The 24272-nt window shown below is 40.3% G+C and overlaps 1 protein-coding gene across 8 annotated transcripts in view; it reads left to right on the forward strand.

Annotated features, from left to right (window-relative positions):
* Positions 1–24272, forward strand: part of CREB5 (cAMP responsive element binding protein 5) — a 392310-nt gene that overhangs the window by 289726 nt on the left and 78312 nt on the right. For all 8 annotated transcript variants that reach the window (XM_079152559.1, XM_079152564.1, XM_079152560.1 and 5 more), the window contains 2 exons: positions 2114–2240; positions 8162–8272. In XM_079152559.1, coding sequence (XP_079008685.1) covers positions 2114–2240; positions 8162–8272 — 238 coding nt within the window. The remainder of the gene's footprint in view (positions 1–2113; positions 2241–8161; positions 8273–24272) is intronic.

The following is a 24272-nucleotide window of genomic DNA, read 5'->3' on the forward strand; positions in this document are numbered from 1 at the left end:
TTTCATTGTCTTTCCTATAATAGTGTATGTTTGTTCCTGTTCACCCTTGAAGCTTTCCTCTCATGACAGATTTATGGTAAAGGCATTATGTACGTGTGTGCATATGTAGATGGATGTGTGTCCATCTCTGCAGATTGGGTAGATACTGATGGGTGATGTAGAGATTCTCTCAAAGGATCTTGCTTACTATGAAACTGGGGAGTCCAGCGACTAATCCTGGACCTGGAAGAACTATTACTGAACATTGTATGCTGTGGTATACAACTGTTTTCTTTTAAATCAAGTTCCCAACAAAACATGAAGACTGGAGAAAACAAAAGAAATATGTTGACAGGGCCACATTCTATACCTATTTGACTCAAGCGAGCTATTCACCTCTGAATGAAATATCGTTTACAAACCTGGTAAAGTTACAAACTTCTGTAGTATTTTGGAGCTTTGGAACCAGCAGTGCCCCTAAACTGGGAAAGCTGGAGGACCTTTGCAGACCTGCTAGTCCTTATTGTCAGTCTCTATTCCAGACGCCCCAAGAGATACTCTTAGTGCCTCATTTGCATTTCTGAAAATGCTCATTTCATTGTTCCAACCTACTTACATCAGCCTATCTAAGTATGTATTCATACACACATTCTACCAATAAAACAGATTATAATTTGTGTACATTGACATATCTTCTGTGAAAGGGCTTTATAATCTTTTCTCTTTCCATATGTACACCTTCCTAAGCATATAAATCTTGACTAATTTATGACTAATCCTTCTAGGATGTGTGTGACCACGATGGTTAGCTACATTCCCAAAAGAGCTCTTGGGCAAAAAAGAGTGGAAAACTTAATCTTTGGAATTTTAACAGCAATGTGAAGAAAGAACATGTTGGCATTCTTTTCCCCCAGTTCAATCTCCCACTTCTCTGTGAGTCACCCGGAGACTCCCAGGAAGGGCCTCCTCTTGCTGCTCCGACAACGCTCTAGCAGGGATTGTGCGTCCCTGAAACATGGCCAGGCCTGGGCCCGCCTGGAGCATCCGTGCTGCAGCCTTACCCAGTTTTTAGCATAAGAGGGTCTTCTTTTTTCTTTAGAACATACACTGATTCTGAAAGTACACGTTTCCAGCACAACATTCAGAATAAAGTTGTTTAACATGGAAGACTCATAGACCCTGAGAACTTTTTGTTTATTTGTTTTGTTTGTTGTTAAGTCTTTAATTTAATGGCTTGACATTTATACAGCTCCCCAGAGCAAACCCATCAGGAGATTGAGAATTTAGCTGGGGAGGTCAGTTGTTTGCCATTTTTAATAAACACATATAATTTCCTTTTTCCCTCAGCTCCACATTCCCTAGCTCATTAAATCAATGTAAGGCTCTTAAAGTTTTCTGGGATTTCTTTTTTCTTTTTTTTTTTTTTTTCAAATTGAAGCAACAGCTCAAACTGTGCTCCCCTAAGGAATGCTTACCCAGGTCCTGCAGGTCAGACCCAAATCAGTTTCTGTCAAGCAGCCTAACACCTCAGGTTATTAGGAAATGAGAACTCGGTGATGGAGGGCTCACCAGGGAAAGGGTGGCCACAGTGCTGTGACCCACAGGCTGGCTGCTTTGGTCTGTGTCCTGATTTTGTTTTCTTCCACTCATAGTCAAAACCAATTTCTGTGGGGATTCACAAACCTCCTGCAAATTCAGGGAATGAAAGCATATCCAGAGCAAAACCAGTTGGGCTTCCAGGCAGAGGTGTGGGAGAGTTTGTGTTGAACACACGGAGCCAGATCTCCAGCCCTGAGACCCTTCAGAGACTGAGACCCAGGATTCCACCACAAAATCCCTTTCCTTAGGAGTCAGGGCTGTGGGAGATTCACTGGCTCGTTTCTACTGAACATCAGTTAGATAACAGGGGTCAGGAAATAAAGTGGAATTTGATGTATTATCTAGGAAGCACTAAAGGAAACCAGGCTTGTATTTTATTTGTTATTATTTCCCTAATATCCTCAATTATGTGACCATCCCATCGGTGGATCTGATCTGCTGCATGTTGGACAGTGGTGTCCCCGCTGGTCCTGGACTCTGGTGAGACAGGCCCATGGCATCGGGAATGATGTTTGTTTTCTTTCTTTGTTCCCAGGCCTGTCCCAGGCTCTCTATCTTCTCTGCTACATCTCCACAACAGACAGAGACAGCCCATGCCAGCCTCCATGCCTGGGACCCTGCCCAACCCTACAATGCCGGGATCTTCTGCCGTCTTGATGCCAGTAAGAGTTTCTGGGTGTCTCACTGGAGCTCCTCACTTCAATTGTAGCTTGCCACTCTTTTAGCTGTGTGTGTGTGTATGTGTGTGTATGTGTGTGTGTGTGTGTGTGTGTGTGTGTGTATGATACTGGGGGTTGAACTTAGAGCCTCACGCATGCTAGGCATGCGCTCTACTACCCCTCTTCGGCTCATGACATCCCCAGCCCACGGCTTGCCACTCTTGGGAGAGGAAAGGGAAAACCAAGCTGTAAGCTGTCTGTGAGGAAGGCGGCTACTCCAGAATGGAGGGCTGAGCTTGAATAAAGTCTTGCAACCCTATATCAGGAGTTAAGCATAAAGTACACTTGCTTAGGGTTTTGAAGTACCAGTTTGCCTTTTGGGCCCAGTTGCCCATCCCCAGACATCTTGCTGACTTTCCTAGACTTCAGCTCCTTGCTACAAAACAGACTCCTACCTTTCTGTGGTGACAGCTGAGCCCATAGCACCCAGGGAATGGAATTCATTAAGGAGACAGTTCTGTAACTACAGTGATCCCTCTCTATCTGTGGATTTTGCATCTGCTGTTCAACTGTCATAGATTGAAAATATGTTTTTAAAAATCCATATCTGTACTAAACAAGCACACTCTTTTTTCTTGTCACAATTCCCTAAACAGTATAACAATAATTTACACAACATTTACATTGTAATAAGTATTATAAGTAATCTAGAGATGACTTAAAGTATATAAGAAGGTGTTCATGTTACCTGCAAATGCTATGCCATCTAATACAAAGAATTTGAGCATCTGCAGATTTTGATATCCAAGAGGGAGGGATGTTCTGGAACCAGTTCTCTGCAGATATTGATGGATGACTGCACTGCAGAGTCCCCAGCTTCAGTTGTATACAGTGGCCTTAAATTACCAGTGAGTGGTCTAGCCAGAACTGAGAGTTATAATTATAGTAATAACGATAATAATGATCATACATAATAGCTGCTAATATGTGTTTATGCATATCATGTTCTATAAATCATGTTAGCAACATTTATTGAGTGCTTACCATATGCTGGTCACTTTCCAAGCACTTTGTCAACATAAGGAACAACCTCCTGAGATGAATCTATTACTGTCCCCATCTTCTGAAGGAGCAAAGTCAGGCGAGTCCCTTGCTTAGCTGAAAAGCAGAGTAGCAGAGTTTCAAACCCAGAAATTCTGTCTTCACAACCCATTCTTTCAACTACTAAATGATATGTACATTCCCTCCCTTCGCTTTCACAGCAAACTGATGAGGTAGGCATTGTTATTATACTGAGAGGCTGAGTCTCTTGACTAAAGTCACACAGCTGGTAGGTGATGGAATCAGGGTTTAAATTCAAGTAGTCTGACTCCTGAGTCTTCACTCATAATCATTATATGATCCCTCCTGAAAACAATAGGTAATCCTATTAGAGTGCTTCAGACTCATGCAAAGAAGCTTTTCTGTCCTTCTGCCTCCTCCCTTTCCTTCTTTCTTCCCAAGATTGTGCTTTGGTGGACATGGTTGGAGGTGTTATTTACAGGGCTGCAGCAGTTCTCTAAAGCCCTCCATTCAATCCAAACCCTCCCACAGCCAATTAATAATTTGCAAAGCCAGCATTTGAAGGAATTCTCCACGTTGTTATATCATTTTATTCTCACAGCAATACTGTGGGGATGTGATATCTATAATTACTGCTATAATCATCTGACAGGTGATAAGCCAACAAGAAGTTGAAGGGCGTTGTCCAACATCATGTGGTTTTGGAGTGAAGGGTAGTGAATGGGACGCCCATCTCAGCTCATGTGGAGAGCTCAGATCGGCCCTGCTAAAAGATGGTGCTCGTTTCTCTAGGGGGATGCTGGGGAATGCAGATGGGATTGTGGACTCAGTTGAGAGCAATTGGCCTGTCCATACAAATACCTGGTGGTCCAGGCGAGGAACAGCCACGGCAACCTTGAGCTGGAGGATGGACAGGTGAAGCTGATTGACTTCACCTACAGGGCTCTCCTTAGACTGTTTTAGATGGCAGAAAACAGCATCTCCATGCAGTTAGCCCAGATTTTATTCAGCTTAACCAAATGCATTGAGGTTTCCGTCCCAAGCTATCTTCCTTTAGGTTCTGATTTCCTCTTGTCCATAATTAGTATTCTCTATGCCTTATTCAGAAAAAAGTGCTACTACAGACAACTTTTTTCCCCCTGTTTAGCCAAGCTGTGAACTTTGTCCCCATTCCTAGGGACAAAGTTAGGACACTTGGGCTAAAAGGGCCCTGAGAAAAGGTACCTGGCACCAGTTTTCACATTATCCCATCATACAACTTGACCTCTTGTTGACACTTCAGGATAGAAGCAAAGATTCAGATTCACAGTCAAGAGCCAGTATAGACAAAAAGGCAGGGAGGCCACTCCCACAGGAGTTCCCAAACCTTTCCATGATGTGCAGAGCTGCCATGACAGTAGGTGTCAGTCTAGAGCAGTGATTCTCAGCTGGGGGTGGTTCTGTCCCCTAGGGAACATTTGGCAATGACTGGATATGCTGTTGGTTGTCAGCACTGAACTGGGGTGGGGAAGGCTGATATCTAGAGGCCACAGATGCTGCTAAGCATCCTATAATATACAAGACAGTTCCTATAACAAAGAGTTCCTTGATCTAAAATGTCAATGCCAAGCCTGAGAAGCCCTGGTCTTGAGTGAAGAAAATGTTACTAATGAAAAACAATGCAATGTCTTTCAGAAGTAGATCCTAAGAGTTCCAGTCTCTAGAAATCCAGGCTTTTCTTCCTTTGTGCCCTGTCACCAGCTCCTCTGCTATAACTTTGACATTCCAAACATTGTCAAAGTGTAGCCTCTTCCCCTAGAGTTCCTGCTTTGTGAAACCACAATTCCTTGGGCTTAAACATTGAGACTGTGTCTTTAGGTGAAGGTGAGATTCATGCTTGATCTGTAATGGATGCTGCCAGGAAGCACATTTCACAAAACCTAGGTCTGAAAGAAAATGAAGTATTCATTTATTCATTCATTCCACAAATTTTTGTTGAGTACTTTTGTGTACAAGTACAGTGCTAGGTGGTGGAGATGGAGAGAAGAACAGGGTAGGTTTTGCCTTCAAGGACTTCACTGGGTGTAATATCTTATCTTGAAAGTAAAATTCATTAATAATTTGGGAACATGAACCTCCCATTTATCATTACAAAAGCTCTTATAGACTTAGACAATTCAGCTGTTATTTTCCAGTGTGTGAAGAAGGGAAAATTTTTTTACCTGGGAATTACTGTGGTGCTGGGGATCAAACCCAGGTTCCTGAACATGCTAGGCAAGCACTGTATCACTGAGCTGCATCCCCAGTCCCTGCCTGGGTGTTTACAGCAGTGTTGAATGTTGCCCATTATTGAACAAAGCTTATTCCATCTCCTTGATTCTTAATTCCAGGCAACTCATTAAAGTTGAGCTCATGGTGCAGATGGGGGCTTGTCCTTACTTTGAGGAGGCACTTGCCCATGCTGTGTGTCTATATGACAATAGTCAGTAAGATGGAAAATGCAATATGTTTTAATAGATAGGAAAATTAAGCCAGTTTGAAGTTAGTATATGATGAGTCATGGGGTAGAAACAGTCATAGATGAAAACTTTTTCCAAAAATGGAAGGCTTACTAACTCTGGATTCAGAAGCCATGAGCAGACTGCTCTTCCCTCATGGTATAGCTAATAGTTTAGAAGACATTGGACAAACATCTGTACTTATGAAAGATTCTCCTTTGGAAAACTGAAGGCAAAAAGTTCATTTGGACTTGGGTTTTCTTCTCAAAGAGGAAGAAGGGGTCAAATGCTGTTCTGTCTCTCCCATCCCCAGCCTCTGAGAGTAGGAATTATAAGTAATATGCATTTTTCCCACATTTTTTATTGGTGCATTGTGGTTATATATACTGATGGGATTTGTAATAATACGCATTTTAGGGCAATGAAACTCTTGACTTCTTCATGACTTAACCACTGGAGTACATGAATGTACTGAACTTAATGGCACTGAACTTAATGAACTTCATGGCACTTAATACTGGTTAAAATAGTATGTTATATGTTAAGTGTATTCTACAATTTTTTAAAAAACAATTGAAAAAAATTAGACTTCTTAGGCTACCCAGAGATTTCAGAGATATGTGGGAGTGAATATTTTATTTTTACTGAATTGCTAAGGCCTTAAAAAGTTTTACCGAAGTATCCTGAATACATAGAAAATTTGCCTTTGTTAGCTCCTCTTGAAAGTTTCCCGCATCCACACCTTGCAGGATAACTGATCAGCTCAGTGGCTGAAGTTAGGCGAAGCATCCACCTGTCAGTCAGGAGAAAGCTTTTCACTAACACCTTTACTAATTCATAGGCTAATGTCATAATCATACTCCAACCCTGGGCCATACACAAAAGGAATTGCAGTTGCAGAATCTTAGCAAGAGAAGGGTCCCTTGACCGAGCAGGGTCATTTAGTTCAATGATCACACTCAAGCTTCCCTCTGGGTGGTGAGATTTCCATCCTCCATCATTTGAACTGGTAAGAAACTCCCATATTTTCCAGAACTTCCCAGGTTAACTTAGAAGGAACATCTGGCCCCCCCCAAATTTTCAGCCTTTGTTTTTATTTCTACCCTTTGGCAATTATATTGAAGAATAATTCAATAATCTGTTTTCCCTCTGCAGAAAGTCTAGTTATTTCCTGGATGATATTAATAGTAGGTGTACTTGCTTTAGCTTATTTGTGAAGTGTTCATTTTTTACCAAACAGAAAATTTTATGAATAAGACATATTATTCCTTTACTAAAATAGAAATTTTGCTATAGAAGTTGAGCATCCCTAATCTGAAAATTCAGACTCCAAAACTTTTTGAGTACCACATGATGCCACAGTTGAAAAGTCCCACATCTGACCTTATGTGATGGGTGGCAGTCAAATGTGGGAGCACTCAAAATCCTGTATACATTTGCCTTCAGCCTATGCATATAAGGTGCATAAAGGAGTTTCATGTTTGAACTTGAGTCCTACCCTAGCACATCTCATTATAATGTGCAAATATTTGAAAATCTGAAAATATCCTAAATCTGAAGTACTTCTGGTCCCAGTTACATTGGATAAGGGACACTCACCTTGTCCATCACCCTTCTTAATAGGCATACCCTGAAGACAAAAATGCTATCACTCAACTCAGGTATTTGGACGAAGTTAATTCTAAAGGAACAGAAGGCCAGAGAAGGATAATGTGGGAGCAATAGTTCATGTGTAATCCAAACCTTGCAGCTACCTAAGACCCAACTCTTCAGGGAGGCCTTAACCAAGTTAAGAAGGAAGAGATGCACCCAGGCAGTGGCTCAGACACTTGTGCTGTGTCATTGCAACTGTATTTATGGAATAGAGCAACAGGAAGACCCAGCATATTGGAGAATATGGCTTTTAAGATTGTTTATTTTTTAATTTCCCCAAAGATTCATGTTTATATAAATTTTATAATTTTATAGGGGGAATATATCAAAGATATCCTGAGATAACCATTTGGTATATTCTATATCCTTTCAGCATTTTTCTATGCATATATTATTTCTTAGAGCCATAAAAATTAGCATGACTAGTGGTAGTTGGAGTAGGTGCAAAAGTGGAGGGATTCAGTGATTTTGTTTAGAAATGACCTTTCATGACAACACAGTTCTCTTTACATGGGGAATCTTTCACAGAATGCAGCTTTGGGTAATTCCTTGATGTACTTGGTTCAGCTCAAGTCTCAGGAGCGCATTGCTGACCATATACCAAGCCTGCGGGTTTCTCAGGACATCTTCAAAGAAATGCTAAAGGATCTGCTTGAAAAGAAGTGGCAGCTTTGTCTATGGCCTTGACTGTCTTTCTCAGATTTCTAATTCTGTCACTTTCCTTTCTCTTAGATGGAGAGACAAATGTCAGTGAACTCCAGCATCATGGGAATGCAAGGTCCAAATCTCAGTAACCCCTGTGCTTCTCCCCAAGTCCAGCCAATGCATTCAGAAGCCAAAATGGTAAGTGTCTGATTTCTACTCTGACACCCAAATGTCAGTTAAGCCAGGTAAAAGGCTCCATTGTTTGTTTGTTTGTTTGTTTTCTGCATTGCTCTTTCTCTGGAAAGGCAGAGTTCAGAGATTGGCTCTGTCTTTGAGAATATTTGTTATAGACACTTGGCATCAGCTAAGCATGTCCCAAGTGTTAGATTGGCTTTGGTGTTAGTGAAAGGGACATTTGAGGTTTGGGGAGATCCTCAGAAGTTGGGGTGGGATTTGCTCATTTTGTGGAACAATAAAGATAATCCAGAGCTCCAACTCCTTCTTCAAGGTAATTACAGCTTCAATGCATTTTTCCTGTCCCCATGTTATTAACACAGACCTTTAATTCTTAAGTACACTCTGTTATGGAAATGCTTTGTGTTTTTTGTTATAGTTGTCAGATGTGGCATTGATTTGAAAGGATGAGAGCCTTAATTTCCTTGCAAGCTGTACTGAAAAGCGTGACTTCAGGTGACAAGGTTCAGTGACGTTTAGCATGATATTTGTGTGCACTGAGGTCATTCTTTCCAATCTCAGTGATAGATTTATGCATCTGTATTCCACTAAAGATTAATAAAGTCATGCCTGTCTGTCTCTGCAATACAAAGTAAACTTGCTGGTACTATTTAGAGAAGTTATTTAAAGTAGGTCACTCAGTTTTTGCATAGTTAAATTCTGACACCAAAATTAGCAAAGTATCAGGTAGCTATTAAATACAACACAGCAAAATTTCAGTGTCTGATATTGTAGAAGGAAGGCATTTGCTAGAATTTTGAGATTTATCTGGTCCACGGACAGCCCTGGAGACTGTGTGTGTTGGTTGGTGTGAGGAGGTTAGGGACAGCTCTGAAAGCTAGCCTCAACTTCCGCACGGGGTGGAGCCAGCCCCAGGGACGTCCTTCTCTGTCAAGGTTTTTTTGAAGCCCATTTGGTCACTTTCGCTTGGAAACTTCACTCATTTGATGTGCAGCTTCTTGACCCGAGAAATCAACTGAACTCCCAGTGTTGGCTACTTTAGGCAAATAAAATCTGTGGTCAAGAGAGCTCTCTTTACTGTGCCACAGCCCCTGTGACATGCCAAATGGCACCAGCATTGCAGCAAAGCTCGTTAAATCTTTTTGGATTTGGCAAATATTTTTTCAACTCAAGCCCTTCAGAGCCAAACCAAATACTTGCTGGCAGAATAAAGTTCAAACTGGCATCTGTTTTGGAGACCAAAGTAATGCCATTTACCTTTTTTTTTTAAAAGAAAATAAAAAATGAACTGTGAAGGTACTTAAGAAAAAACAAAATTAAGTTCTTCATTTGCAAATGAAAAGTGCTGTGGTTCTGGGTCTGAGACAGTATGCCCCCATCTGGATGGTTCTGGAATCTTCTTATTCCTTCAGGGTCTGTATTTCTCTTGAGGGATTTTCTAGACAAAGTTTAGATAGATTCTAAGATACAATTCCAAACCAGATTTCTCTGTTAATTGATTTTCACTGGGTTTGATACTCAGAAATACCCCACCTCTCCGATTGCTAGCAAAGAAGGAAAATGCCCCCAAAGTAGTACAGTTTGATAATTATTTACGTTCATGCAATCAATCATGTAATGTGGCAAATTAATGGTGAATAATGTTAGCTGGAAACAAAAGAGAATTGGTCTGTATTTATAAAAATAGTGTTAGGCCACAAACATTTGCTGAGTTGAATTCACTGAGCAAGTACGCCACTCTGCTGATTCATGTTCTAAGTGAATAAATATTTCCAGGCCCACGAGGTCTGGGCTAATGAACTTGACCATGGAGATGGGGCCCAGGGAGCACAGCTATTTTCTCTGCCCCCAACTCCCACCCCTACTACCCCTGTTATTGCCAATACATTAATCCAAAGGGGGAAATGGTAGTATTGCCCACTTATGTTTGTAAGAATAGCAGTTACTGATAGTGTGGGGAAAGTGTTAAGTAAGTGAATTTTAATATGTCACTCGGCATCTCTGTTCTTATTCCACCCGCGTTATTCACTGGAGAAACCAGTCATTGCCATCAACTAACGACATGGTATTTTCTAGCAGCTTTGGGGCTGCTCAGATGAAAATGTTTTATGAACTCCAAAGTAGTGAGGGGGAAAAAAAAAATCGTCCATGATTTTAATGTCAGCCAGAGCCTCTCCAGGTTTCTCTGAACGATGGGCTTTGTTTTTCTATGCCTAATTTTCTTCCTGTGTAAGACTGGAATGGATTCCAGATTTCAACTGAGACTCTTGTTTCACTGTTTTCAAGGACTTTTCCTAAGGTCACACTTGGGCTATTGTGATGAATGCACTCAGCAGGGCGTGTTCTCAGAGCACACAAGTAACCAGAGAGCTAAAGGGAGGTGTTGCCCACAGTGTGCCACATCAGGCTTTCTCTCCCAGGGATGGTAGCAGAGGGTTCATTGCAAACTCCCTACTGCCCCTGACAAAAGACATCATCTTGAATCTCTGGTGAAGCTTGGAGGTCTCAGAGGTGGACAAAAGTTTAAGACAGGATTGCTTTCAAAGCACAACTTTGTTGGAGGCCCTCTGACTAGGGGTTTCCCATTGGAATGCATCCGTTTTCCTTGACCAATGTCTAACTTCTGTTGCAGGAGAGAGTAAAACGGGTGTTCTTCACAAGCTCTCAACTGTGTTAATCTGGGACGTCCTAAATCAAGAAGCACATGTGCTAATCTTTGGTTCTAATGTACATTAATATCAATGAGCTGTCCACATTGACTTTTATCATCATTCTGACTGATTATGATTTAGTTTTATGGCTTGTTCTTTCTCTGCAGAATTAGGCCGGTGGACATATGACTTCACAATTACAAAAGTACATCTGCACATATTAGGTTCCCTTTGGGCAGAGCAGGCTCGAAGCCCTGAGAGACTTCCATCTTTCTAACTAACCCCAATAGTAGGTACTTCCTTCTAAATTCTTGGGTCCTGGGTGCTTAAGTAGAAATAGGGTCTGCTAGAAAAAAAAAAAAAAAATTCACTGGATAACTGGTGGACATTTTTAACATTCAAAGGCGAAAGGAAGGGAAGGAGGGGGATAAGCAGAGAGAAATGAGAAAGGGAGGGAGGGGGACACAGAGAGCAGGGGGAATCACAGTGGGACAGGTTCCAGTCTCTGCAGTGTTCGAGCACTTCTGGAGTGAAGTGATTATGGCATCCTCAGAATCATGCAGATGTATGTTCATTTCTTGTGTAGGAATTGGGCCAATTCTATCTAGCTTTTGTTTAAAGAAATTGATAATAAATTTGGTAGCCAAATAAGTCGTAGGGGGTTGGAGGATCCGCCCATACACCTGTCTGTGTCTCACTAAGAATGAGGTGACCACCATCCTAGAAACTGCTAGAAGAAATGATGGCATATAAATGGCTATACCCCAGGGGCTCTGGAGGCCCTCTTCACATCTTACCTTCAGTTTGGAAGGGGTTAGTGAAGGCTAGGGAGTATTGATATTAGGAAGAAGGTGTGTTTGGCTGTGACCTAATTTTGTTCTCAGCACCATGACAAAAGCATTGTCCCCATATTACAGCTGAGACCGCTGAGACTCTGAGAGGTTTAAAAACTGGCTAAATGAAACACCACACCACAGGCTGATCTCACTCCAGTAACAAAGCTCTTTGAACATGACATTGATTCTTTGGATAAAAATATCGCACAATACTAAGCTGTCAGTAGTTTTCAGATTAAATCAAGTTCTTTGAGTTTATTTATATTTCTGTACAAACGCAGACTAGGCTAGCAAGGACAGTTCAGCCTCCGGATAACCTGGAGAAGATGTGGAGTGATTGGTGGTATGGAGCTTCTCCCTGGTTTAGCTAGCGCTCTGTAGACTCAGTAACTGACCCGGCTCCACTGCCTCTTCATCCAGAAACATTTTTGTTTTGTCTATTCTCATTCTACATGTACGTCTCTCTTAGTTGCTTAATCGGAAGCTCTTTGAAAATGATCCTTCAACGTATAGGTTCTTTGACTTGCAAAAGTTCCCATGCATGAGGACTGAATTAGCTGAGTTGAAATAATGGGAGGGAAACAAACCTCACTAAGGAGGTGGGGGATGGAGTGGGCAAGGGCAAAGGTGGGATGAGGAGAGGATGAAACTAGATAAATGCCAAGCCAAGTACGCAGCCCATAAAGAACAGCTGACTACATTTGATTTCTTTGAAAGACACCAGCAAACAGCATCCATCCTATTTTTTTCTTGAGAGAAAAGCAATATGAGTGCTCCTTAGAAAATAGTTATAATATCACTGCCCTCCTGTGAATTGAGAGAGGTTATCAATACCTAGAGCTGTTTCTTCCATTGTGATGGTCTGTCCATGCTTTATTTTGGTCAGTATCTTACCTATTGCTGAGTTTGTGGTTAATTGAATAAATACATAAGTATATGCATTAATGAATGATGAAAAAAACCAAAAGACTGGCAAGTAAAGGCCCTTCAGAGATGGAGGGTACTTAGAGAAGGTCTTGTCTGAACCCCTCTTTTCAAAGGGGAGAACTCTAAGGCTCACTAAAGACTAAGGAGGATCACACCATCTTTTAAGTAAAGCTGGACAAGAAGCTTGGACTTTCCTGTTTCTCCCCAAGGACTGTGCCTTTTCAGTCAGCTCTACTGATAAATTACTACCAATGCTTCTGTTGGCTCCTGGTTTCCTCCTCACACACTAGTGAACAAGAACTAGGGAGGTAGAGTGAGCCATCCGTGGTTAAATATCCACTTTGTTTTGAATGTCAACCTGGGTGTGTTTGTGTTTGCCTTTCCCCTCCCTAATTATCGAGCTGGATGACTGTTTGCCTACGGTGCCCCTTGGCCACCCACTGTCCAGCAGATAAATCACAGGGAAGCCTGATTCCATATGGAACTGCCTGGAAAGTTTGTACACATGAAAAGACAGTCTCCAGGTAACATCTCTCTGGCACTCTTGAGAAATGCAGTTCTTCGATTTGCCTGTTTGCCTTAATCCTCCCCCAGCTTCATTTCCTAAAAGTGCGGGAGTAAAGAGCTGGGAATGAGCAGGCTGTCTGCTCGGAGCTTTGCGGCCAGGCAGGAAGGGCTGTTGACTTTAAGGAAGCGCTCATTAACTTGTGAATCATGCTAGCGGCCATGTGTCCTGCAGCTAGCAATCAAAACACAATGACGGACTGAACTAAGGTGATGGCTTTTTTCAGACTCCTCCTGCTTCACTGCTTGTAAACCACTCTTTAGTGGGCAGACCAGTAGGAATTATGTAAGATTTTGTGACAATAATAACAACGTGCACTTTCACTAATAATAATATGCGATTTGCCTGCTTAAGGTAGAAAACAGTAATTGTCAACATTAATTAAGCACTTATGTATGTGGCAGGAACTATATTAAGCATCTTTGCAATATATCCTTATTTACTCCTGACAACAGTCTGATAAGAAAGACACTATTTATCTCATTTTCCTAAGAATACACTGAGCAGTTGGGTAATTTATGGAAGCACACATGGCTAGTGAAATTTGGTGCTGGCACATGAACCCAGGCATTGGGCCTTTGATCCTAGCCCTTAATCATGTTCTGATTAAATAGCAGGGATGATCATCCTATGAATTTATGTTAGCAGAGCACTTTGCAAATTCCCATGTACATTGTCTCATTGGGGCCTCATAGCAACCCTGGAGGGTCAGCAAGAAAATATTACTAATCCCCATTTTATAGACAAAAAAAGGTTAGTGACTTTTCCAGAATCATACCATAGTCTATTACCGGGCCCTGAGCTCAGGTCTTCTTTGATTTTTGTCCTGTTTCCACTATATCAAGTCATCTCTGATATCCCCGTGGCAGCTTATTCTGAATAAAAGCAGGCCTTTGTAAAAGTTAGTGGTATCGAGTAAGATGTGGTTTAGGCCACCTTTTAGCTTGTGTCTATTAAATTCTGTGGGCCTCATTGACTAAATCCTGAAGAGAAGTCTCTATATTCCTGAATGGCCAAGATAAGTACTAAATTTAAGTTTAGCTCTTATTATTAAAGAACTAAAGTAATACTTTGAGAACTAATAGAAGCCCTAGCTCCTTTCTGTTTGCTAAAAGTGTGACCTCTCATCTGCCACTGCCAGTTATCCCATTTTACTATAGAAAATTTCATGTGGAGATATATTTGTCACTTCTTTAATAAAACATAAATGGTCAGATTATGAAATCACTGATGAGAGCTAGCAACTGTTTATTTATTTTCCACAGAATAGAATACGTTCCTATAGAAATTATATTCCATGTGCCAGTCAGAACCCAAACATGTGAGATGATCCATTTGATTTGATTGGTCTTAGAAACAAGAATTTAGAAATTATCAACTATCAATTACCAGATTTCAAAGCAGAGATAGGGTTTGAGGATTATTTTAGCAAAATCCTTTTCTTTGAGAAACAAAGACCTGAAGTTCAAGTTAATAACTCATCTAAGGTCACATGCTGTTAGTAGGAGGGAATTTGAACCCAGATTCCTGGTTGTCAAGTTCATTGAACTTCGCTCTCCATTTGCTAGTCAGGGGTTGACAGGGAAAGCTGTCTGCTGACCACCCTGAGCGTGCTTTCCAAGAAGACCGTTCCTGAAGCATTTTCTGCAGAATTTGAGTAGTGTAGCAAAGTACTTGGGGGAGAGAGGATCAGACAGCTTGTCTGTTACATGTCAACTGGGACTCGAAGGGAATCATCAGATTGCCCCAAGGAATGTACGTGATTCTCAGATTGATCCTGAGACTTGCTGGTCATGACAGCCAAACACGAAGCTGTTCTCATCTGCCAGTCAGTATTTCATTTCTTGGCGTGGAGTGAAAATTGCCTTGATTTTTGCCTGACACCAACCAATATAATAATTCCACATCTCATCACTATTTTCTTCGGACTTTCGGAGCTCTGCGCTGTCCTGGGTGTGGAGTGGTGATGGAGCCCTCTGCTTACACGAGCCCTAAAGGTTATTGAACTAGATCTCAGTCTGATCAGATCTCTTCTCAGGGCCCTCGCTTCTCCACCCTCACAGCTGGCTCCTCATGCACACGCTCAGACATTCTCCCAGGACTCATTGTCTTCCCAGTTTTATTTCTTTCTCTTTCTGCCAGTATCCACCCTGTTTGGGTCACCATGGCAATAGGTGAAATACAATCCCAATATTTGCTCACTGCCTCTGTCATCCAGCCCAGCACGCGCATTGCTGGGTCTTGTTTTCGTGTTTGTTTAATGTTCCCAAGCCTGAGGTCAGACGCATCTGGGCAAGGAAACCACACATGGTCTGGTTCGGAACATCCTCTCTCAACATTTTCAGTGCTTCTTCCCTGTGCATGTGTGTACGTGTGCGCACAAGTGTGTCCCTGTCTGTTTTGGAACATTGTGGGAATAAGTTCATCTTGTGTCAGAAAAGCCAGGGGGAGAAAAGGAAATTTAACAAATCTTGTTACAGGGAAGCTATGCTTTGCAGAGATATGTTTTGGTCTTTTTTTTTTGGAATGTATGTGCACTTCCCAAGATTTTTGCCAGCCCAACTAATAATGAAAGTTTGCTTTGCACTTTGAGATGATGGTTCTGCCTTGACTTGGTTTTCTATGTGGTAAGTACAGAAGATCTGTCAGAAAATTCAGGCTTTGAGGGGGTTGGAAGTTGTGGTATTGGAATAGTTAGGAGGCAAAGTTTTCTTAAAGGTTTGGGATTTTATTTTCATAAAAAACAAAAGGAATAATCCAATCGTCAAGTCTAAAAATAACAGAGAGTGTATTTTTCTCTGTTAGTATCCTTTCAAAATTCTCTTTCTATCCTGTTAGTTTGAAAAGCTAGCTGGAGAGTATTATGTGATTGTTTTATTTGACTTAGTGTGAGTTAGAGGGATGGCTAGGTTCTCAGAATAGTTAAGTCCCAACAATAAAGGCACACACTTTGGGTAGCTGTACTTCGAAACTGCATGTGCAGTCACCAGAACAGAAGGTGTGTTTAAGGAGGATGGGATTTCCATCCAACTGTGTCCCCGTGTTCCAGAGATTAAAGGTGCAACCAGGCAAGTCAGTGACCTGATTTCAACACAGGACCAGGATCTGAGGTGTAAGGAGCACACCTGGATAGAATTTCAGAGTTGGCCAGGGCTTCACTTGCATCCCTTTCTGGAACATCCTTCTTCCTTTCAGCACCCTGCATAGGACTAGGTAGCAAGCACTTATGTTTCCATGGCGTGTGAGCTTCAGTCTGGTTCCTGGCTCTGCCAGCCCCTTCTCCACTCAGCTCTGCCCATCAAGATCCCTCACCTAAGCCACCTTCTCCCAGGATTCTGGCACTTTCCTGAGGGCTTCTTGCTCTGTCTGACTGCCTTCCATCCTCTCCCACCTCTCTGCTCACAGTTCTCCTTTACCTCTGCAGACTCCACCTGTTCTTTTTCAAGACTCAGCTCAAATGCACTTTCCCTGTGAAGTCTTTCCACCTCCCCAGGGAGAGAGGGCCACACCTTCTGCTAGAGTGGACTCCACATGACCTCACTTGGCTCTTCCTCATGGAGTTTCGTTGTCTGTGTACCTGCCTCGCGGCCAGCCTGCTAACTCCTTGAGAGCAGAGGCCAGTTTGGTTCAGCTCCACACCTCAAATCAGCAGCTCTTCTGCACATGCTAGGTGCCCAGGAAATGTTGATAGAATCAAACAGTCTAATAAACTAGTTCAGATGGAGGCGAGCTGTGATTTAAGATGTCATCCCACATTATGACTGTTAATGTTTTCCAAGTTTCAGTGAGAAGGTAGGATTTGAACTCATCGGATTGATTCCCACAAGGTAGAGTTTCAGGATCCACAATTAGTGGGTGGGAGAGCAATGTTTGAGCAGGTACAAACCCTGCCTATAATTTCCCAAATCCCTACAATGGTACCTGGTGTCCTGCCAGTCATGGGCAAGTGCTGAGATGTTCTGCATGAGACCACTGAGCATCCTCTGAAGGTGATGTGGCCTTATATTAAATACTTTGACACTTCAGTATTACTCTAAGACTTTAGTTCTTTAAAAAAAAACATAAATTCATGGATTCTGGCATAGCTTCAGTCAAAATTAGTACATGGTGGCAAACTTTTGAGGCTATGTTGAAATATAATTTTTCTTTTGTCTTTTCCCCCCATTTTTATTAAAAATGTGTTCACAGTAAATGTAAAGTTTATATCCTGCATTTTAAATTTTTCATGCCAAAAGCATTTTTCCTATCATTGAACACCTATTGAAAACATTTTAATAATCATATAATTTTTCCTATGGATATCACATAATGAGTTAATTATTTCATTATTTCTATTTCTGGATATTTGAATATTCTCTCTAGAATTAGTCCTTAGATTATAAAGTTAAAAAAGAACCCTGATCTGAAATTATTTATTTATACCTTTAGTTATTTCCTTAGGATAGAGTTCCAGAATTAGGATTAACAGGTCAAAGGGAACAAACATTTTAAAGACTACATATACTGTCAAAGTTCTTAAATTTTATGCTTTAATTTCTTTCTGAAATATAGGATGTCCATCTTAAAGCATTTTCCAGCATTATTATTTATTAGCAAACTCTTGACCAGTTTTTGCATTTTATATATCATTGATAATGTTGGATGGCATTTTCTGTATTTGTCCAGTTCATTTTATTGTCTAAATCTGTGTATTATATACTTACGTCTTTTCTCTTCCCTCTCTCTCTCTATTTTTATATTTTTAGTGGTGTGGGAGAGGATCAAATCCAGGTCTTTCATGTACCAGACAACTGCTTTACCACTTTACCAACACTTCCAGCCCCATTCTTTGTACTTCAGGGCAATTTTTCTTTTTCTTTCTTTTTATTTTATCTCATTTTATTGATTGATCGATTGGTTGTTACTTGATCTTTCTGTGTTGCCTTGACTGATTTCAATCTCCTGGGCTTAAGTGATCCTTCCACCTCAGCCTCGTGAGTAGCTAGGGCAAATTTCCTTACGTGGGGTAAGTTCTAGAATCCAGGAAACTAATGACACAGCATTCTGTACTCCTGTGACTGCATTGTTTGAATTCTTATTAATTAACCAGATTTCCTATTTAACTGTACTGATTATACAGTTATGCTCTAAGTACATGCTGAAAAATGTGTTTAGTAGTTTTTATTTATTAATTTTGTGGATTTTTTGTTTGTTTTACATCACACTTTTGCTTGGAACAGTGTTTTATAATTTTTTTTCTAATCTCCTAAGCTTTCTGATTTATAATTATTCAACTTACTTAACTGGAAAATTATTGACTTCCTTAGGTATATTACTGCGTCTCTTCCACATTTTCTGTGTTTATCTAGCCAGGATTCTGGTTTTTGTTTTTTTTTTTTTTAATCTAGCCAGGATTCTGTTTGTTTAAGTATTTACTAAAGTATTGCCAATAAAGCATGTTATGTGTTTATATCATTCATAATAACCTGGAGTAGGATTATGTGGATCCTGCTCTTATCCTATTTATGACAAATCAGCCCCTATTTTCATTTCACTAATCACCATGTAAGTATATGAATTTATAATGGCTAAACTTTATCATCATCCCTGGATGGTTAAATGTTACCAAATCGTTCTCAAGCAAGAAAGGTAAACAGGAAATGTAAGTGGTTTAAGTCCACGGGTGATATGAATTATTACTTTAAAGCTGAGTAAGTCCTCTGTTAACCAGACTGTAACCTCCTCACTGGTGTCTGGCTTCCTAAAGAGAAGAATCTAAATACATGACACATAATTGGCACAAAATATCTATTTGTAAAATGAGTCAATGAGTAACTTAATTATATAATATCGAATGTGCATTGGGTGCTGATTGTGGGCCATCTTACCATGTGCCTTCCATGTGGTAAGGGTTCAGTGAGAACTACACAGAAAGCACTTAGACTATGTACTTACACATCTTATCTTATTTAATTCCCTAAGGTAGCCATCCTTGTTTTTCCAGGCAAATGAACTACTGTACAGAGGACAATGACTGAGATAAATCAGCCAGCAAATGGTAGACCAAAGATCAATCCCAGCCCTGGCTTCTGAGCTCCCATTCTTTTGTTTGTTTGTTTGTTTTTTATTTGTTCTTTTTAGATACTCGTGACAGTAGAGGGTATTTTGACATATTATACATAGATGGAGTATAACTTATTCTAATTAGGATTCCATTCTTGTGGTTATACGTAATGTAGAATTACACTGGTAGTGTATTCATATATGAACACAGGAACATGATGTACCATTCATTCTACTATCTTTCCTATTCCCATCCCTTTCCCTTGCCTTCATTCCCCTTTATCTAATCCAATGAACTTCTATTCTTCCCTTCCCCCTCCCTTATTGTGTGTTAGCATCTACATATCAGAGAGAACATTTGACCTTTGGATTTGGGTAATTGACTTATTACACTTAGTCTCCAGTTCCAGCCATTTACCAGCAAATGCCATAATTTCATTCTTCTTTATGGATCAGTAATATTCCATTGTGTATATACCACATTTTCTTTATTCATCTGTTGAAGGGACCTAGGTTGGTTCCATAGCTTAGCTATTGTGAATTGAGTTCAAAGATCCCATTCTTAGTAACTCTAGGGAAGATGTGAATTTTCTACATCTCTCTTTTTTTAACAACAGCTCCCTGACATTCCTGAGAAGTTTTCCTGACCCTGTTGTGAGTCTCTGGGCCCATGCAATGTAGCACATCATTTCCCTACACCCAGGGCAACAAGTGGAGAACAAAACCACATTGCAGTTCTGACCTTGAATGGAGGGCCAGATTGTTCTGTCCCCACCTGGAGATGGGTAGCAAATGCAACTCAAATCTGCACCAGTAGTTCAAATTACTATACATCATGGAATTTCAAGGTTAGTTCTTAACATTTGAAACCTTGAGTAGTCGATTGAAAAATACCAAGTCTGTGTGTCTTTAATAATGTTAATAATGACTGCTAGCCGGTATTTTAAGATCTATGGACTACTTGCACATCTTTCACATAGAAAGACTAGTCTTTCCAGTGCAGGCCATGTAGCCCATCGCGTAGAGTGCCTGCCTCTTGTGCCGGAGGCCCGGGTTCGAGTCCCCAGCACTTTGAGATTGTGGAAATGACAAACAAATAGTATTTCTATGGAAACTACTGCTGTCACTGAAATCAAGAATAAGGTGAAAAGTCTTCTCATTATCCTCCTTCTCCTTCCTTTGTTTTTCTCTCTTTGAGAAGCAGGATGAAGCACTGGTTGAAACTACGTACAGATCCTAGTGACATGACCTGGTTGCTTATTTGCTCTCCGTTTTTCCATCTGTAAATTGGGGATAACCGTAAGATTTTTCTTAGATTCCTTTTGGAGATTAAATGAGGTAATACAGGGAAATAATTTACTACATAGTAATTTATTCTTTTCTTTCTTTTTCCTACTTCAAAGGATACTTCTCTTTTACTGATTTAATTACTGATATTTAAAACATGTTTGCATAAGACCTATAGTCTCAGAGAGGAGGAAACTAAAACTGAGAGATTAAAGAGAAAATTGAAACCAAGAGATTAAGTAATTTACTTTTGATCTTCAGCAAAGATGTGGTAAAATTCAGTTCTAGAACTTAACTGCTAATTTTGACTGATTTTGACACTTGGCTACTGTGCCCTTTATAGAAATGTAGATATAGAAATTTATGGGAGTTACACAGCTGTTGCTTTAATTGACTTATCAATTAATCAAAACACAAGCATGTAAAGATGACTTTTAAACTTTTTTCAAATGGCTACACTTATTTTAGAAAACAGTTCAGCACAGAATATTTACAAATTTCAAACACATGTTATTGTTTTATGGCTTGTTAGTTCACAAACACAAGAACATAAAAACAGTTTATACCATTAAATATTTTAAGGTTAAAATATCAGGGATAAAATTACACAGAAGACCAAAGGCTCACCAAGAAATATATATGAAATTCCATTGCCTAAAATAGGATTTTTACTATGCCTATTTACTTTAAGTTATACAAATATTTGGAATATGTCTAGCCCTGAAACTCAACTATGCACCCTAAAATGACATGAGTAGTGCCATGCCAATTTGGGCATTTTTTTTTTCCCAGAATACCCAGAATCATTATGGGTTAGAGAGCTTCTCTTATGCTCTGCAAGTGAGTTTAGAAGAAATGCTACTAAAGGGGTCCAAGCTTCTGGTCCCTTGAATGGAGGTGGTTATGAAGGTTCTTTGCCAACAAGCCCTTTGGAACAGCCATACCCATGATAACAGGGAGTGAAAACTTGATTATTTTCAAGTCTGATGAATGAGTCCATCTGTTGTGTAGACCAGCATGGGGTATGTGAGAACATGGGATCACAGCAAAAAGCTTGTTTATCTCACTCCATCATCACAGTGAACTTTGTCTCCAGGGAATTTTCTTACAGATCAAGTCTGGGCAGAATCATGGCTTAATGACCAGGAGGGTCTACAAGCAAGTTGTTCCTAAATTCCAGTTGAGCCTAAGACAGAGTTTGAGTGTGTGAGGAAAGATAAGCTAAAGAGCTGTGTGCGTTCCTTAGACAGAGATAATTTGTCACATCATCACCATTCATCTTTTAGTTCCCAGTTCACTTTGTTCCAAGAGATCTGTTTTCTAGATTTATCGTAAAGAAATGTCTCTTCCAGTTCACTGAGCAAGGAGTTCATTCACTCATTCTTGTACTCAAAAATCTTTATGGAGCACTTTCAAAATGCCAATTTATATTCGGTTCTTTGGAACTACATTTGTAAGATATAACTCGAGCCTTTAGGAATTTACACTCCAGTAAGAGAACCAGGTAAATAAATAGATGACTAAGTAGGTTGTGATAAATATTATGATAAAGTCAAGTACAACGGAAGTACCTCACCCAGCTTCATGTTGGTGGTGAATTCTCCCCAGTGGGTCTTCATAGTGAAGGCTTCTCAGCTGAGCCAATGCCCTGTGCTCTCCAATATAATAACCACTTGTGACTATTTAAAATATAAATTCATTAAAATAAAACAGAATCCAAATTTCAGTTCTGAGTTCCACTAGCCACATTTCAAGAGCTCGATAGCCACATGTACCTGGTGGCTACCATATTGGACAACACAGATAGAAACATTCCCATCGTCTCTGAACTTTCTATGTGATAGCAGTAGTCTAGGCAGAACTGAAGGTTAGGAAGGGTTGATTTTCCAGAGAGAAGAAACAGAGTGAGTTGAAGCCTGGAGATGTTGGGGGAAAAGAACATCAAAATGTCAGTTTAAATATTAATTTATTAGCTAGGTATGGTGGTGCACACCTGTAATCCCAGTAGCTTGGGAGGTTGAAGCAGGGGGATTACAAATTCAAAGCCAGCCTCAGTAATTTAGCAAGGCACTTAACAACTCAGTGAGACCCTGCCTCTCTGAAATAAAAATACAAAATAGGGCTGGGGATGTGGCTCAGTGGTTGAGTGCCCCTGGGTTCAATCCCCAGTACCAAAAAAGAAAAAAAAGTTTATTTATTAAAATGTATCTGTCTTTTTCAAGATCAGTAGTTGGTTATGGTGCAGCCTGTCAAGCTGTGGGTTTTACAAAGATGCACAAAATACAATCTCAACTCTCACAAGGCCTTGGTCATAAAAAAATACTACATAACTATATTCTAGTATAGAGGAGAGACGGATCACTTCAAATACAAGAAGTGGGTGTGAGGAAGGAGAATTGGAGATTCAGGCCCTTTCCAGTCTTGGCAAAGCTACTACTTGTGATCTGGGTCTTAAAGATCTATTAGAATTCAGATGGGGAGGTAGAGTTAAATACCTTACCTTGGTTAAGAAAATATTAAAGTTTCACAAAGTTCTTACACAGAGTTTTGGGTTCCAGAAAGCAGCTGAGAAGTGAAGCCCTCTGAACTGGTATATTCATTAATGTCTTCCTACTGGGTCTGCTCTTCATACAATAGGGAGCTTATGTGGCTGTGCCAACGTCCACAGATTCTCGTCTTCCTTCTAAATGGTGTTAAAGTGGATTAGTTTAGGAAAGCTGAAGCCAGATCTTGTTTGCATCAGGTGGCTGAAAAAAGGGTTTGGGAAGGGGGAAGTTTTAAGGATTATGCAAATGGATGACCAATATGTAAGTTGGAAGCCAGAGAGGTCTGTAAAAGCAGTTTTAATGCATAAATAGGTGAGAGATCTACTTAAGAATTTGAAGTGAATTATAGGGTAGATTGCTTGAACAGATCCAGGGGAAATGTCAATAAACAACCATGAACTTATATATATTTTGTTCTTTAAGTTGTGTTGTTGGGATCTCATAATACTCATCCCTGGCCATCCAAGTTACAAGCAGATTCCTTGGTAGCAGAATCTGTTCAGTGACCACTTCCCTTTTCAGTTTGGCATTTTTCCTCTGCTGGGAGTGTTTACAATTGAGGTCTTGATTATCACAAAAGCCACGTGGCCTTCCATTACTTGAGTTATGATGTTCCTTGTTTGGATAACACTAGTCACAGAAAAACTTTGGAAGGAATTTTTCTAGTCATCCAGGAAGGAAAGGATTCAAGAGAATTAGAAAGGAAGATGTCCTTAACACAAAAATATATAGTGTACTGAGGCCCAGGTTGAATACAGGCCTTTAGTGACTGTGTGTGATGCTAATCAAAATATGGGCAAAAGCAGTTTTCCAGAATACGACTTAAAATCTCCTTTAAAATGGGGCGAGAGTTGCTCCTTTGCCTTTTCCAGAAGAAAATCATCCAATACATGTAACTCTTTGGAAAATAAAAAGGCAATGGGAAAGATGGCATGAATGGTTTGCGAGAGAGGGGGAATTTTATTTTATCTTTCCATTGTGACTTGCAATGTAATTTCTAAAATTTAGTTAAATGCAGTTTGATATTTATTTAAGCACAAGAAACTAAACTGGGCAATGCTGTCTCTGGATCTCATATTTTAAACTTCTCAGCACCAAGAACACATTATGAACATGGGATCTGGCCACACAGGGATTTTTCACACTTGT

This window comes from Sciurus vulgaris (genome assembly GCF_902686455.1).
Source record: "Sciurus vulgaris genome assembly, chromosome: 8".
NCBI classification, from domain to species: Eukaryota; Metazoa; Chordata; class Mammalia; order Rodentia; family Sciuridae; genus Sciurus; species Sciurus vulgaris.